This window comes from Strix aluco, chromosome 16 (assembly GCF_031877795.1).
Source record: "Strix aluco isolate bStrAlu1 chromosome 16, bStrAlu1.hap1, whole genome shotgun sequence".
Lineage (NCBI taxonomy): Eukaryota > Metazoa > Chordata > Aves > Strigiformes > Strigidae > Strix > Strix aluco.
Genome location: NC_133946.1, coordinates 12,727,182 through 12,745,051, shown reverse-complemented (window position 1 = coordinate 12,745,051; position 17,870 = coordinate 12,727,182). Strand labels below are relative to the sequence as shown.

Here is a 17,870-nt window from a genome sequence, read left to right as displayed (position 1 = left end):
AGATTTTAAAATCTATAAAAAAAAAAGAAGGTGAATTAACACCAACTTGCACCCTTCCGTTACTGGTGATTCACCGCTTTGCGAAGATACTGTGGCACATTTCCACTTCAAATGGGATGAAAATCTAACATGTACACAGATGGTTATGCAGATCAGCACACACAAAGCATTAACACATTAATGAGCTTAAGATTCAGCTGAAATTGGTATGACATCAAATGGCTTAAGTCATATACTAATCAAGTATTATTTCCTAAAGACTACCCCATTTTCTTTCTGTGTAGTAAAACTGACTGGCACGGTTGACACCAAAAAAGAGTGCTCAATATGTTTTACTTAGTACAGCACACATCATATGCTTAACTAATCTATCACTTTGCACACTCCTGTAACACTACTACTTTTAGAAATAGTACATTTTGGGGTTTTTAAGCAATATTATTACTTGTCTTTCAAATTCCACTCTGGAATCAAGTTGTATATTGAATACAGTCCCTGCCCTCAATCCCAAGTTAGAAAGCATAAAACTGATCGTAACTTCAGTCTGATATGCAAACCAAGGGGCATTCAGGAGACCTCAATACTTTCCAAATCTTTGGTTTTGATTGCTTACAGGACATTGTGCATGTTAGTAATGCTCAGCTCTGTCTATAGCAACTTAAAAAAAAGGCACCCATTGTTCTCTCCAAAGTTATACACTATGCCCTCATCTGAAACAAGTAGTGTTTAAAAATTACAGTAACCTTAGAAACAGATGATGAGTGCATGTTATGTACAACATTAACTTTACTGCAACACTTGATATAACAAAAATGAAAATATGTTTCTTCGGTGGTTTTTGTATTTTTTTTAATGTCTTTTTCTTTTAAACAATAAGCTTACTGTTCAGTTGTTTTTCAAGACAGAATGTAAAACTTCAGGATGTACAGTACAATTTTATATGCTTATACTTGCTTTCCACCTCTACCCATAACATAACATGCTTTGGTGGTCATGCAGTGACCATGTGTCATTTGGAGGATGGTATATCAGAGCAATCCATTTTAAAGCCTGTCTTTGAAACATCATATATTGCCCCACAAACCCAAACAAGTTTATTTTTCACAAAATATATTGAGACAATACATCAGGTCCATATTAATTCTGTAGCAGATAGAATACTTGATTCAGTTATATTGACTGAAGGATATTTTCAAGGAAACAATCTCTGCATGGTGCAAATCTGCAGGCTGCTCTTATACATATTTTATCATCTTCTAGCAGAAGCCAATCTTACCTGAGGTACTGAAGCTGCCTGATGTAGTTTTTCTCTGTCTGTTTTCTAAGTAATGTAACAGATGAGACCACAAAGCAGACTTTCCCTAAAATAAAATAAAATTAAAAAAAAAGAAATTACTATCAGCTGAATTAAAAAAAAAAAAGAGTTTAAGTCATCACTGGAAGTATCAACCATAACAAAAACTTGTTTTAAATATGTTTCTCCCTATAAAGTCATTGGTAAAACACAAAAATGAGACACAAGTTGGAGGTGCTCAGGAGCTGTGAAGAGGTTGAGAAAGAAAAGCAGGAGTCAAACTACTGATCTAATGATTCTGGTAACAGGAAAAAGGCAATTGAACTTCATTCCTCATAGTTCATTAACATGACAAGAAAACATCTAAAGGCCTGTAAAACACTATGTGCAGTAGAGTTCTAATTCTGAGGCTGTAACCTGTACTATGTGTCCTTCCTTCCCTGCCTCTCCAGCAGTGAAATGACAAGAGATACAGAGCCAGCCTGAGTAAACCATCTTATACCCAGACCAAGTCTTATGCATTTGTACCCTTCAGGGTAATTCAGGGCTACAGATTCATGCTGTCAATTTTTAGAACCTCAAAAGATCCCCCTCAATTTTATCAGGCAAAGGACTTGAATAATCACACAGTAAGACAGCCCAAAACACGAGCAGGACAATGAAAGCTTATCAACAAGAATACTCCAGCTGCACACATTATAAAACCAACTTGTGTTAAAATTTGGAATGCAGTATTTAGGCCAAGCTAAATCCTTCAAATGATGTTAAAAGGTGAACCTTGCTCATTACATTGCTTTCTTAAACCTCTGGTGGCTTAAAGCAGAGTGTGAGGGAATCTTCCACTGGCAAACTAAAAAGATTTTTAGATCCATCCTTAAATATTCTGCATGATAAACCAAAAGCTTGTAAAGCCACAGAAAGGCAGCAGTAATTGAAGAGGGGCTCTGCAGCACATTAACTGCAATCACTTACGGAGGAAATTACTACATCTTCCTAAATTATTATAGATTAAAGATTTAGCAATTCTGCATTTCAGAATAGCAGTCATATCATAAACCTATATTTTTATTTACAACTTTGTGCAGAAAGAAACCATGACCATAAGGCAACAGTTGTCAATTCAGCACTATCAATGTCATCTAAAATCATGTGTCTTCAGAGATGTAGTAACTATGGTTGAACTCTGAAATATTTTTTTAAAAACCTATCTTTAAAAAAAAATAATCTCTAAACGCTTGAATCCTATAGCTCACTACAGTTGACATAAAGAACTAATGACCATGAGGGATTATTCTATAAGTGGCATGCCTCCAGAATATAAGGCCAGAGTGTCTGCAACATCTGTGTTGACATTAAAAACACGTATTCAGTGGTGAAGATATAAAAAAATCCAGAGAAGCTCAACGCCTCATGTGTGTACCTGACAGATCCAACATGAAAAGCCAAAATTGCAAGTCATATAAAAACATAAAAAGAAAGCATGAAAAATATCAACCAGGGAACAGTTACATCCAAAATGGCATTTCTCTCAATAAACACACACATGCACACACAGTCTGGTGTTCAGCAACTAGCTGTCATGGCAAGGAAAGCTGCAACAGATCACATAAAGCAGCAAACAAAGGATCCTGCAGCAAATAGATGTCAACAACCATGATGAATGTAAGAATTCAGGCAGTATATATCTGCCCAATTCCTTTACCATCATATTACTCTCCTTTACCTTCACCAAATAGCAATGATGATGCAAGCTGCAATCTACAAGGGAAAGGAAGACGGCCTAAGGAAAGCAGTGGGACAGAGAACGGGCAAGGGAATAACCAAGGCCTCCTGAAAGTTCAGACTACTTCAGTCATTAGACCCTACATCCGACAACTCTCCAGCATTGCTCTGGGCGAAGGAAGGCGTGGATTCACTGCACATAGAAGAATCAGTAGGTAGCAAACACAGGACTATCAGGGTTCATCAGCAGGGAAGAGGTAAAGCAGGGATTGGTGGAAGGAAAGCCATCCTCATTACTATGGTCAATTGAGAAAGAAGAGTCTTCCTTGGGTCATTATTGAAAAATACCATAAAATCAATGTATAAAACAGCAGGCTTTTGCATATTTAATAAAGGCCAGAGCACACAGAGATTGGTGGGGCTTTTCTTTTTTTTTTTTTCCCCCCCCAAACTGTAGATCATAATATGAGATGCACTGCACTTCCTCCATCAGGCCTCTATTATATTCCACCACTCTATTTATTCCACCATTCAGCACTGTTTGCCAACATCTGCAATCAATCCAAAGCATTAACCTTATGTAGGGTTGGCCGTCTGGTGCTCTGAAAGGCCCAAATCTGAGTTGAAGCAGAGTATACTGATGCTCTGTCTTCTAAGACGAAAGCAGTACAGCTTCTATCCTAAGTGATATACAAGAGGGAAGGGAGAGAATCACATGATAAATCTTCACATAGAGAACTGCTATAGAGTTTGAAGGAGAGCAGATTTAAACACTGGTGCTTGGGTGCTGGGAACAGAGATACTGAATTACAGTTGTCTGGATTACATACATTTATTCTGTACATTCTTTAAAAAAAAGTTATAATCTTAACTATCCTTGCTATTCCTTTGTACAAAGAAAGAGGAAAGGATAAAGGCTTTCCAAACTCCATCTAGTCCCACAAGTGACTCCAAACAGAGAAGCACAACGAACAGTTACTAATTTCATACAAAAACCACCACCTCTAACTAATGATCTTGTAAATATCACTTAACTATCCCTACATCATTCAGGAAGAACCAAAATAGCAAGGGTTTTACTTTACATTATCCTTCATGAAAACAAATTCCCCATACCATATCCCATTGACAGCACATGTAGCATATACTGCCTTATAGCCTACACAACTTCATTAATGAAAGTATTAAGAACACAGATATAGTTTTATTTACCATCCTATTAAAAAAACCCACCAAAACCCACAAACCAAATCAAACAAAAACCCCAGGTTAAATGAAAATAAAGTCTTCCAAGAAGACATCTGTGGAACACATCTGCATGTGCGCTTGCACATACTTCAGAGCAAAAACTGGAGACAGACAAGGGAGCAGTAACTGACACAAAAAACGCTGGGGCAGGGGGTGGGCACACAAGTATTTTAACACGTCTGTGTACACACAAAAGGTATCCTCTGAAAGTGGAGAGAGGAAGAGCGTAACATGACTTAAGGCAAGTGCGCTCTGCAACATACAGGAATATTTGTTCCTCACCTGTTTGACTTGCAGACCGTGGCTCCATATCCTTTCTAAGAGGTCACACAGACTGGCTATCAGGGTATTCTCTTCTACACCTGTGATATTCACTTCACCGTGACCTAGCTCCACAGCTTCTCGACCCATTTTTTCAACCAACATCCTCTTGGTCTCAAAAAGGACAAGGCAAAAGAGAGTTAATTCTTTCCTCAGGAACTTCCAAAAATCACTTAACACTTTTTAAATAACCAACAAGGAAGCACATGATAGCAAAGATTTGGCAGAAAATCTGGGTGTACACAGTATTTCTGAAACTAGTGCAGGACTGCATTTCTTTTATCCCTGTTTTTCAAGCCATGGCAGCACCAGTGTTGATCGCTTTAGAGCCCCGTCCATCTTTCTTTCTAACAAGGGGCTTGCAAACAGGCACATAAGCCTCCACAGAGTAACCCAAACAGAGGGAAGAGCAGGCCACACACTGACAAGCTCGAGGCCTAGCAGCAAGGCCCTACAACACAGGACTTGGGTGTTTCTGAAGCCTGGTGAGTGCTGGACTGGGAGCAGTACGCTATGTCTGCCTCCTCCCAGGGCAGGTGAATGTGCACAAGTGCTTCCAAGTAGCAGGGGCATACGTCATTCCTGCGAGACCCTGTTCTGTCAGAAGGGTATTTGCATTTAAATCAAACCCATTCTGGAGTGCATCTCTCCAGTTTCCCCATGAGCCACATTCTCCTAAATCGTGCACAATTTCATACTGATCAACAACGCTCTCAACACCTCTTGAAGTACCGTCTCCCAGCCACAATATATTCATCATATAGCTATTTGGAAGGAAAAATGACTAACGAATCACTTCTGCTTATCTCTTACACATTTTTTCATCTTTGTTGCTATTCTAGAGTAGCTCTCAAATGAGTAGTACTCCCTTAGGCACCTATGCAGAGTCTTAGTTGAGATAAAGAACTCCAAGTTAGTCTCTAGCTTCTCCTCCTCCTCACCTGCCCTGGTAATTTCTCTCTCTGCTAACAGCAAGCTCACTACATTCACTAGAGTTGCATTCCCACAGTGAAAGAGTCGAGTCTATCTTCAAGGATTTTCACCATCATATGCCTCTAAGTGAAGAGGATCATTTGGACAGTTTCATACATACAGAAAACTGAAGTGAAATCGGAAGTAGATGCACATATTAAACATGGTTTTACAGAAGTTGTATACAATTGCTATTATTACCTCCCCGACTTCAGGCAAGAATGTGTCTATTTGGTAATTATCCTCTTTACTGTGTTAGTATAAACATCAGCGTTTAATTCAGATGAATATATTGTCAAATATATACTGGTAAAGCATGTCTACAAACTAATGCCAAATTTCTTTAAGCGCTTGAAAACTTACATTTCAGAAGTTTGTTAACCCACTTCCTTTAGTTACGAGAAAAGTTCCTGCATTTTCACCACAACCTCCTCTTTTGGAATATTCACTCTTGTTGAAATAGTATAGTCTCATTAGTGATAACTGAAACATGCTACAATAGACATGGGCAGCAGAATGATAAAGACCTACCAGAATATTCAATTTCTTTCTATCACTTTACATTCTCTATAATAAATCTGCTTGCAGGTTTCCACTCCTTGCAGAATTTCTAAATCTCTTCAAGAATTTCTCACTAGCATGCAAAAATCTTTATATGGATACCACGCAAGAATCTTTATAGGGATAAAGCAGAAACAGATGGCGGAAGAGGGGGGTTCAAACACATTTCCCACAAAATGGTCTATAAAGCACGGAAAGGAGGTACAAAAGAACAGAATTATTCTCTGTATTACCTTATTTCGGCATTCCTTCAACAAGCCTTCTACAAACTTCCAGTTTGTTTGTGCGATTACCGATGGAGAGAGGTTAGACAGTTTGGGCTGCCGAATGGTGCTGCCCAGATTCCTGGCTTCCTGGATATACTTCTGTATTGGGGTACAAAGTTAAGAAATACAGATTAAAATCCAAGTGAGACTACTTTGCCAAGAGAAAAAGGTAAACACATCTTTATAAGCCACCCCCCTGCGCAATGAGGAGGAAAGGATCACATCCCTCTTTCAGAAAAGGCCCCTTTTTATATCTAGCATTATACCTGGCTGAGACACTTAAGGTACTATTTCACTGGAGGTCAAATCCCTATTTCTGATGTCTATCTAGTATCGGAACACACATTGCTGAATAACAAAAACACAACACAAACTGCCAAGGCTATTTAGATGCATAGAGAGTCAATTACTCCCTCCACCACTGAGAACTGTCTTGTTACTTTTTCATGTAAAATAAAGTTTGTAATAACTACCCAGACCAAGACTATTCAAAAGGCAGACTGATCTACACGGGGACTGCAAGAAAACCTTGCCCAGAGCTTGACAACATCTGAGATCTGTGCTATGCCCTGCATTCCTGCAGATCTCCTGTTTCTTACCCACCCTCCCAGTCTTTCAGGAAGCAGCTGCAAAATGCTAACAGCTCTCAGATGTGAAACATCTGCATTTTTGAGAGCTTTTCTGCTCCTGTTACTGCCATCGAGGAGTTGCCACTGTTTTCACCTCAGAGACAAGAATAATATGACAAATGTTTTGAAAGCCAGGTGATCACAGATTGGTTGGGGCAAGCTAACTTTGAATAAGTAATAAAGTCCTGTAGAGGCACTGACAGAATACTCAGGGTTAGTACATATTTCAGATTAACAGGTAACTTCTCTAGCTTACACTGAAATAATGACCAACTGAAAAGTCATTGAACAGATTTGTCAAACATGGTATGATCTCTGCAAAGAGGGGAAACCACACCTTCTCCATCAGCCTTGCACTAAACAGCTATGGTATATAAATTTAATTATGCATCTTTAATCAGAACTACGATTACAGTCATATTATGCATTGGACATACCAGATAACGCTCTGACACAGATTTTATAGAGGGCATGAAGGGCCAATCATGCTGGTCCCAGTCTAAACATAACTGCAACTGAAGCTCTGACATGGAAAAGTCCAGGTGCTGGCAGAACAAGTTGGTAGCAAAAAGCCAAGCAGACCATGTAAAGTGAAAGTGGTAAGCACATATGAAGTAATAAAAGCAAGCATGCAAAACAGAAAAGGAAAAGAGTGAAGACATAATAGAATGCAGAACTCCCAAGCATTCAACATAAAAATAAATTCATAAGTAATGAATCTGAAAGGAAAAAAAGAAAAGATGGTGTTCAGTCATTGGATTGGTGTAAACTCTGCCCTCCACTGGGCACAAATATTTGCAAGTTAAAAGCCACTAAGTTTAATTCCACATTTTCGTTGGCTGCCCCAAAGCTTCTATTTGTCTAAAACTCACAACACTGCACTTTGAAACCACTGCCTCCTGCTCAGCCTGATCCCCAGCATTCATCTCAGAAGGGCTCCCTACCCATTCTTTCAAACTTAATAGGAAAGTCTCTCATCCACCTGGGAGAGGGGATCAGCATTCCATCAGTATTATGTAATCAAAAAGGTACAGCATAAAACCCTAACACATCAGCACAGCTTAACCTGGCAGCTGGTACCCTCGCCTGAGCATGTATTTGTAATTTTTATTCCTCAGGAATTATTTGCCTCATGTGACAGAATGGATAATCAACTTGTGAAATTAGTTAAAAAAAAAACCAAATAAACAAAACCAGAAACTAGAAGTAGATTTTTGCCTTTGTACCTAATCGATATCTCAGAAGTTTACATGTGCTAAACATAATTGTTAAAAGCAATACTGAGGCTACAAATCAACTATTCTTCACTTCTGTTACTTCTAAGTAAAAAGTACTTTAGAGTTATCTGAGCGTAGGGAACATGTCAAAGACAGAAACTACTCATAGTTTTTTTTTATTATGCAGACATTCTTCTATTACATGGTTATGGATGACATAGATGACACTATACTTCAACAGAAGTTTAACAAACCAGTAAGAAAATTCTGCAAACGAGTACACTTGGAAAGGCAATTAAACTCATCACTACCATAAAAGAATTAACTGGACAGACAAAGATATTTGATTTGACAACACTATCCTAACAGACAGAAGACTACTTTAAAATTCCAAATGAAGCTTTTCTGAAGATATTTAACAAGGCAAAAGAATATTGTCTTCAATGAACCACGTACATTTAAACAAAAGTAAAGCTCTGGTGTTACTAAACAAAAAAATTAATTCCGAAATTTTAAACCAGACTACTCTTGGAAATTACCCATGCTTCTACACCCAGTGTAACAGTTTGCAGTCTGTATCATACAAATCAGAAACTGTACTGTAATTACTTGACATCACCCAGATTCTTCAAAATCCCTTTAACACAAAGAATAACTGTGTCAGCTGTAGAAGCACTGGTGAGAGAAGTTATCAGTTCAGACAGTGGGTAAATCAGCATCAGACTGTGCTGTGTAAAAACAGGCAGACGCAAACCTGACAGGGTGGGTGGGGTTCACATTCCCACCTTAGCGTGAGGTTGTGTCGATATGCCACTTTAAGACTTCTTTTATGGTCTACAGAAGAAAAACAGGCAACTCCAAAAGGCAATGCTTCTGATTTTACAATGAAATTAATCACTTTCTGGAAGTGGTTATCTTTCGTCCTATCTTTCTTCCATCAAACATACAAAAGCAGCTCAGGGTGACTAAGTTATTTAGAGACATCATTTAGGAAATAGATGGCTAAAAACTGTTAAGATTAATTCCCTCCTTAACCCCCACTTCTCCCCCCCGTTTTTTTTTTTAAACTTTAAAGCATGTGATGACATTTTCAGGGAACTCTGCTATACATGGGATGAAACAATTTTGTCCTGAGAGGGGTTAAAGTGGCGTAACTTTTAAAATAAGCAAACTAAATACTTTTGGTCTGCTAAGCATCAAGAACTTCACTGGTATTAAATACACATAAGGGAGAGCAGAGATGGATTGCAAATAACTGTCTAGACATTTCACAAAGGTTACAGAGCATTATTCAGGCAATTAGGAAAAAAAAAATCAGATCTCTACAGTTGAACAATTTTCACCTCTCTCTGATCATTGTCAAGACGCAGGTGCTCTGTGTGTTGCTTCTGTCTGTCCTTCCGCCTCCACTGTGCAGGAGCATTTCTCTTTGTCCACCTACAGATGGAGGAATATTATTAAGCAAATGTCAAGAATTAGGTGAAGGGCAGTGGCAATGGGGGAAATAAGTTTCTATCTTATTGTATACTGAACATGTTGACACCAATTACATCAGACAAAGTGCAGCTCCAAATACACACAAAGAATCTCTGTAGAAGAATCTAACATTGGGCAACCAAAGGATTTCAGAAAATTAGATCACATACACTTGCTTTGTATTTTTCCATTCTTTTATGATATCCAGTTACAATTTACACCTTTTTCCTCTTCCTTCAAAGTTTTTTAAGAAGATATCCTAAAATATTTGCTAGCTCTTAACTGATATCCAATAAGGAGATCTTTTATATCAATAGTAATTATAAGTAACTCAAGTACATCAACTATAACCTCAAACAAAATAGGGCTTTCTGAAGTAAATTTGCTTCTGGAAGTCCAGATTTAAAAGAGGGGAAAAAAAAAAGTGAGAGACAAAAAAACCACCACACACAACCTACCCACGTACTTTGATTTGTTCTCACTTTAAAAAAAAAAAAAAAAAGATACTGAATTTGCTTTCAAGTATCTCTGCTTTAGTACCATTCTATACATCTTGCCAAGATGCAGAACCTGTTGTCCTAGCTTACTCACTTGTTGCTTGCTGGTCCAGTGGATAAAACATCAGACTGAAGCTTGGGAAAAAATCCAAGTTCGTATTTCCCTTGTCCAATTTTCATGTCCAGCAAGTGTGGGTGGACGGCAGTGTGATCTATTTTTGCCAGCCTTAATTCAATAGATTTCTCTGAAATAGTAAGAAAGTTAATATTTTTTAGAGGTGTCTTAATCAGACATCTATCTATAATCACACATCCTCAAGTAAAAGTGGATCTCAAATTTAAGAGAGGAGGTGGAAGTTTCTTCCTGACCCCAACATGTACACCAATAGAAGAGCGTACTAAACATCAAAAGAACCGCCACCATAAGGAGAAAAAATGTTAACTTCTTCAGCGCAAACATTTTTCACACGAAGCATGCAGGAATACAGTTGAGTTCAATTAAACTTTGAATGAATTTCATCTCACATCTCAGCTTCCTTTATAATATTTAGTCCCCCACTTAAGCTTTACACCTCACCTTTTTTGGTGTATTTTTTCTGATGTTTCAAAGCGTGAATTGTTATTTAACTTTAACCTAATGTCTACAACAAACAACACTGACTAGTTTTATTTTCTTAAATGTCAAGAAAGTGGCTTATTACTCTTACCAGCCTCATCAATGGTTGTGCATTTTTGATACATAGATGTGCGCAGAGTCGGTGTCCTAACGTTTAGCAGCCTAATTTTATCCACTCTAGAATCAAATACCCTCAAAACAGGGTCTTTATCATCTTCATCATGGCACATAATCTTATTGTCAATAAAAGATGCAAACATTTGGGTCTCCAGGAATCTTGAGAGGAAAGGCAAGTAAGGTTCAGGCTGGTCCGACAAGAAAGATGCCTAACAGACAAGAAGAGATAAGAGTGTTGGGGAGTCTGCAGAGAGAGATACATCCACCAAAAGCACCAATTTTTCTAATCAAGGATGTATTAGAGTGATTTGGTGCCACTTAAAGTCTAATTTTATTACACACACCAATTCTGTGTCTGAAATAAGCAGTCTATATGAAACCAGTTTCATGACAATCACCCACTATATAACACAATATTTAAACTGTGATTTCAGTATGTCCTTGATTTTCTAAAAATTTCAACAGAATCCCAGCAAACCACAACAACAGTACCACAGATATGGATGTTATGTACTTCTGGCTGGGCTCAAAGCTTATAAAATTGATGAGAATCTTTTCATACGATTTGATGGGAATCAGATTAGCGTTTTAGCAGGTAATGCTGCAACATAATCTTCACCCACGTGAACTATCCGGCTGACAAATATCTGATCTCCAGTAAAGAAGACAGTAGTAAAATTTGACGAACTGGGTCTTGCGTTTCCCTAGAAAAGAGCTAGGAATACATTTGGTACACATGTAGATAAGTGTTATGTGAGGTCATGGCTTTATTCATTAACATACTCAGCAATTCCTCTGGTTAAAAAAAACAAAAAAACAAGAAAAACCAACAAAACAACATCCAAACCACATTTTCAGTAGTAATATTTAACCTTAATGGAGAGGTTAGCCATAAAGTGAGGCTTTCTAAGCTATTTCTCTACAGCAAGCTGTACTTTTCTACAGTATCCTTAAAAGAGTATCCTTCTAAGTGCATGTATGTATATATTTTTCCACATAATATACAAGATGTGTATTTTTTGGGAACTCTGAAATTTAAGGAAGAAATTATAATTTTGGCGGTACTGTTTCCCTGTTTCCATTTTATGGCCCAATAAACAAAATCTTAGGTTTGAATACTGTTTTACTTTTTACATTGACATATCTTCTTATTACATAACTTACCTTATCAAAGTTTTGCATCTGTTCCCTGTTTGTAAACCAAGATTCCTTGTCCTGACTGGGTTGAATAACAAATACTTCATAATCCGCGAACATTTGTGTAAAGCGGTTGGCAAAAACTTCACGGATTTGAATGTTCAGCTGGTAAATCTTGAATTCTTCCTCATCACACTGAATTTTAAGATCCTTTTTGCTACTGGTCTCCTCTCGCACCTCCAACTGAGAAAGGGAACACAAAAAATTTTTATGGTTGCTTTGTCAGGTATTCTAGGTATACAAGATCTTAACGTGCCATTCAGCTGCTACTCCTCAAGTCAACATTCCAACAAAAAGCATTACTTACAGTTTCAAGCACTGTAATAAAACAGTATCATCAAAATAGCCTAGAAAGAAACATTTGTCTATAAAAGTTGTAATTTCAATAATAAACTGTAACCTACTTTAGTACTTGTTGCACTGGATAGCTTTAGATTACAAAAGGACAGATAACAACCATATACATGCCCATGTATGCCATATACTTAATTTATTTTCTTTTACCCTATACTTATTTTCTTTTACCCTTTAATCACCTGCATAGGCTTTTTAGGGGTTTTCACTACCCTGCATATTAGGCAAATACATATTTCTGTCTGATGTAATACAAGCCCAGGTTTAGTACTGTTACAGTTCAATACCTACCAACTGTCCAACGAAGACAGAAATGCACAGTAAAAAGAAACTGTGCATGTCTAATAGCACATTTCCTGTAACCTAAGTCCTTAGCAGTGTAACGCACGATTCATAACTACACAGCCCAATCTTTAATGAAATAAAATGCATTTTCAGTTAACATGTGGGCTAAGATTTATGAAAACAGCAATACGAGATTCAGATATCCAACTCACATTAATTTTGTTAGGAATTGAGTATCTAGAAATAAAATCAAAGCCACAAACATTCATGTTCTAGGTTTGAATACACACTTGCTATCCCTGCCTTTGTTAATTATTATAAAAGGCACCGCCACACATAATTAAATACAATATCTAGAGCTTACAACATCTGCACAATGATGCAGTTGCTGCAGCTATCCCACACTTCTTAAAGCACCTTGGGTATAGCAGTCCAAGGCCAGCTATAAATAGAATCCTACAGCCATGCTCTCTGCTAGAGAGAGCTCTGCTATTCAGCCATTTCTTCTAACCACATCTCGTAGGTAGCTCTTGGCATCTATACATTCCTCATTGATTGGTTATTTGGCATTAAAGCAGGTTTTTTATCTACTTATTTAAGAAAATTTTTACAGCTATAACCTATACACTCCTATCAGCACAAAGAAAGACTAGTAAAATGGGACTTCAACTATTACGGAAGAGAGTACAGAGTAGATAAGGCCTGAATGTGCAAAAACTTACAAGAAATTCAAAAGACCTGTACTTTTTCCATCACTTCCCAATCCATTCAGGAAAAGAACAAAAGCTTCTTACCAATTTGCCCCTGAACAAGAAGAAAACAATGCAAAAAAACCCAAACAACTGAGAAGAGGAACAGCTGGTTTGAGCATCAAATCCTGTCTAGCAACCACATGCTTCCTCTTGTAACCCCCCTGCAGCTCCCTCCCCACAAAGCAGGTCTCCTCCCCAACCTATTGTAAGTCACACAATTTCTGTCTGTTTGGCCCCAGCTGTGGCCCAAGTTACAATCACATGAGTAAGAATCAGACTCAGCAATGAACTGGTCAAGATAATCTGAACAGGCAAGAAATAAAACGTTTGCCAAGAAGAACTTCACTCCATTCCACAAAGGCTCAAGAAACCCACAGTGGTCTTTCAGGTAATAATACCTTTTATGCAAAAAGGGCCACAACTTTTTTTTCCCAATTCTTATTGCCAAAAAGAATCCAACCAGGGTCACCATGAGCTGTGCACATTTGCTTGCTGGGAATCAGACACCAATACACTTTACAACATCATTCAGAAAAAAGCATCACAGTATCCCGATGGCAAGCATATCATATACAAGCAAAATTACACATATTCTACACACAGTGAGAAAGATAGATACCTATAAAAACCAAGATTGCATTCCAACTTCAGGATTATCTGAATGACAGTTTTAGCTATGTAAATCATAACAAATTAGTAACTTTAGAATAAATCTTAAACCCAAGAATAAACAAGCAAGGGACACTTTTAAACATATGATCTTGGCAAAGAAGCACCTGAAGGATAGCCAAAGGCTTCCCCCTAGGTGTTGTGGGGTTAAACCCCACTCCTCTCTCCCCCAAGGTTGCCTGTGTCTCTACAGATGTTCACAAGGTTTGTGAACATATTAACATGAAGTTCTTCCCCGTGAAGACAAACAAAAAGCGTCTTTGGACCATGACTTCAAACCACCTGATACTGCAGGTCCAGAGAGAGTGCAGATAATTTCATAGCTTACCTTTTCTAGACTCACACCTGTTCTTTTGACAAGTGCTTGGAGTCTTGCAATAGTCTCATTTTCCTTTAGCAGCTCATAGGAATTCAAAGGTGATCCTGCTATGTTCCCATTTCTTTTATCAGAAACCAGGTCACATGCTCTGAGGCTCTTCATCTTGGAGGCACTTTCACTGCAGTGAAGGTTTCCCTCAGGTGGAATTCCAAAAGCCATTAGTATCTCTGAAATTTCCTGAACGAACTCAAGTTTATTTGGGAACTGGGGTAAGTCTTCTGGCAGCTCGATGAAATGGTTGTCTACATCCACAAAGCACAGGTTAGCCTGGGATTTAATTTAGAACAGGATACCATTACAATATCACTAAACGCAAGGGTCGTATTTCATATATCTTTAGGTTTTGTAATTATTAAAAGCTTCAAATACATTTGCATTTGTTTGGTTATTTTGTAAAACTGACTTGCCCCAACCATGACTGAACTGGTTGGTTGGCTTTGAAGAAAGCAGCACAAGGCCTACAGTTCCTGGTCTTTAAAATGAGTCTTCTTTCTTAGTTGAAAGTTGTTTACTAGGTACAAAAGAGATTGTAGCATATATTAGGTACAGATATGTGAATGCCTTCATACACATACAGCTGGATTTTAACTACAGGATATTTGCAATACTATTTTATACATGTGCATACATAAGCAGGTGATGGCCTGCTGCTCAGATTATCAGTCCACTCCTCTAAAAGATTTGGCAAGTTCCACTCTAAAAGGTGTACTGATATTGCAGAAGCTGCAATAAAGTTATCTTTTTTGTGAGCAACTTGAGAACTAAGACAATGCCTTCAACGAGTTCAGTTTATTTCCAAGGGGAAAAAATTAATTGAACTAGTTTCAATTCTGTTTTCCTGTTCCAACCTCTATCTCATTTACCATGAAAAAAGACCAAGGGGCGGGGGGAGGAAAGAAAAACCACCTATGTGGCTTCCACAGCAACATCAAAAGAAGCTACGCATCTCTCAAGGACTCACCTCATCCTTTATTTGATGAGGGGGGGTTTTCCCCTTTTGGCTTCTACAATGCAAAATCAGTATCAAATGGTTCCATGACATGACATAATTACATACATCACAGCAAGAACCTCATCCATGTGTGAAATCTGCTTGGAAAGTTATGTATACAGCAGAAACTCTGCTCTTCTATAGAAGCATTTCACGTTTTGTTCACTGCAGAATTAACATGGACTGTCACTTTTCTGTTTAGCCTTCCCTACACCAAACCCCTCCACCGAGATTATGGAGTAATTTCAGCCTAGCTTCATCACATTATTCTAGGAGGCACACCTGAACTCAGGACTCACTATAGCTTTGCAGCAAAAATACATATCAAATCATGAGAGCTAACAGAACTCCAGTTATTTCCTATGATTCAGTAAGTGCAGAAGGATGGAAGCACTCTCACGATTTAATAGGAAAGAAAGACTTGGAAGAGATTAACCTCACACTGAACGAATGATGGATGATCCCAGAAATCAGAACCATGTACGCAAGCAGTGAAGCATCAAGTAAGAATAAAGTAGTTCCAGTAGGATTTTGTTGTGGGACTGATCATAGGTAGACTACAATAAACTCTGTCTGACAAGACCCCTTCATTTAAGTAAACTGATGTGAAAACATACATTTAATACTTGTGACAGATTTAGCTCTCTTGGCATCTCTACGGAACAAAGTTAGGATGCCAATTCTCCTTGAAACACAAACATCTGTTGTGTTTGATCTCTTGAGCTTCAACATTAACATTTAAAAAAACATTGTCATTCTTAAAGCAGAACTCCACTGGACATCCTACACTAGATTTGCACAGAACTTTGCGTGAAAAAGTTCAGTATTACCCATACTTACAAAGGCAAGTAGAAAAATTCCAGTTCTCCATTTCCTCATGTTTTAGCATTTTAATACTGAGATTGATTTCTTATGCTCAAAGGAATGCACATAAAACAGTTTAGTAGCTCTTGTATAGATCCTTTACTGTAAACCAAATCACAGATTTAATTAAGTGTTGCAAAAGAATCCAAGGTCAATAAACAGAACTAAGACCTTGATTCTGAAACAGCTCCTGGTGCACCCTAGGAAAAGTTTTTATTTTTTAAATAGGGCAGGCGTCCTTGTTTAGATTTCCCCAGTATCAACATTGCTCAAACACAGCAGGCGGTGTGTGTGCCCACCCAGCAAGGCAGCTCCAGTGGTAGGCTAGGGATGCACGCAGAGAGCATCTGCTCCCCCATCACAGAAACATTTGGCACAAAGGAACAGTATGTACGCAAGAACTCTCATGTTTCAAGTAAGTACCTGAATTTAGGAACTTCAAGACCCCCCCTATACACATGATTCTGTGATGAATAGAAATCAAGTCAGCTAATATTCCATCATGAACACTGTAAGCAGTTCGGGACATGAGAGAAACAAAGCCCTAAAACTCGGCACAATGTCTATGAATTGGAGCTGAGGGAAAAACAAAAATTTAATTCATCACAAGCTGTCTGTGAAATGGCAAGACAGACTTGTTAAGAAACTCTTCAAACAGTTCAATTGTATTACTTCCTTTAAAACTCTCTTTAATTTATGCCATTCAATCTTCCTTCTCTTTTGGATTATCTCACCTTAGCACAGGTCCTGCAGAAAACATCACTCTTGATTAAGCTTGGTTGTACCTAGAAAGTGCTTGGCCAAAAAGTAACCAAACATTAACTTTATCAATGTAGAAATTTCAGGCTTCACACTGAAAATAAACTCCTTGCCAATGAAGAAAAAGACAAATTTAATGCTTGTTAAAATTGCTTATAAGTATCTGGGCTCATCTGGCTAATTCTTCCAACAGTTAAATATTCCTTCTGCAGAGTTTCTCTTTAAGAGCAATAAACACAGTTTAAACACTTTAAGCCACTAATGATGACTGCTTATCATGCAACTTACTATTACACTTCCCAGAATTTGCCCTATATATAAGCATTTTTAAAAAAAGGAATATGTTAGTGTTGCAGCAATACTCTAAAGAGTGTAAAGAATATTTTTGGGGACACTCTACACTTATTCAGTGCCTGGTTAATAAAAAACATAGAGGACTACCTAGAACAGCATAAGCAAAGGAGATTCAGTAGATCGCTTCAGCCTCTCTTAGCAAGACTGAGGTCATCCTCAAGAACTGCATAAGCACTTCTGAAAAGGCCATGTTCCCCGGGGAACAGAAACAGCAGACACCTCACTTCACAAGCCCTTCAAGAGGTACCAAAACAACATTTTTCTGTAAAAATGAAATCCCAAGTAAATAAACCACCAGTAACAGAGACCAAAACAGTAAGTCTCACAATG

At 38.0% G+C, this 17,870-nt stretch overlaps 1 protein-coding gene across 7 annotated transcripts in view; it reads right to left on the bottom strand.

Moving 5' to 3' along the window:
- The window catches only part of DENND5A (DENN domain containing 5A), a 69,133-nt gene that overhangs the window by 17,482 nt on the left and 33,781 nt on the right, over positions 1-17,870 (bottom strand). For 3 of the 7 annotated variants that reach the window (XM_074842501.1, XM_074842500.1, XM_074842505.1), the window contains 9 exons: positions 14,522-14,839; positions 12,101-12,316; positions 10,911-11,145; positions 10,298-10,448; positions 9,574-9,667; positions 6,352-6,483; positions 4,547-4,699; positions 3,592-3,696; positions 1,277-1,361 (listed from right to left, as the gene is read on the bottom strand). In XM_074842501.1, the coding sequence (XP_074698602.1) occupies positions 1,277-1,361; positions 3,592-3,696; positions 4,547-4,699; positions 6,352-6,483; positions 9,574-9,667; positions 10,298-10,448; positions 10,911-11,145; positions 12,101-12,316; positions 14,522-14,839 (1,489 nt within the window). Of the gene's footprint in view, positions 1-1,276; positions 1,362-3,591; positions 3,697-4,546; positions 4,700-6,351; positions 6,484-9,573; positions 9,668-10,297; positions 10,449-10,910; positions 11,146-11,498; positions 11,652-12,100; positions 12,317-14,521; positions 14,840-17,870 lie in introns of those variants that run through there. The other 4 variants (XM_074842503.1, XM_074842502.1, XM_074842504.1 and 1 more) reach the window with 3 other exon arrangements.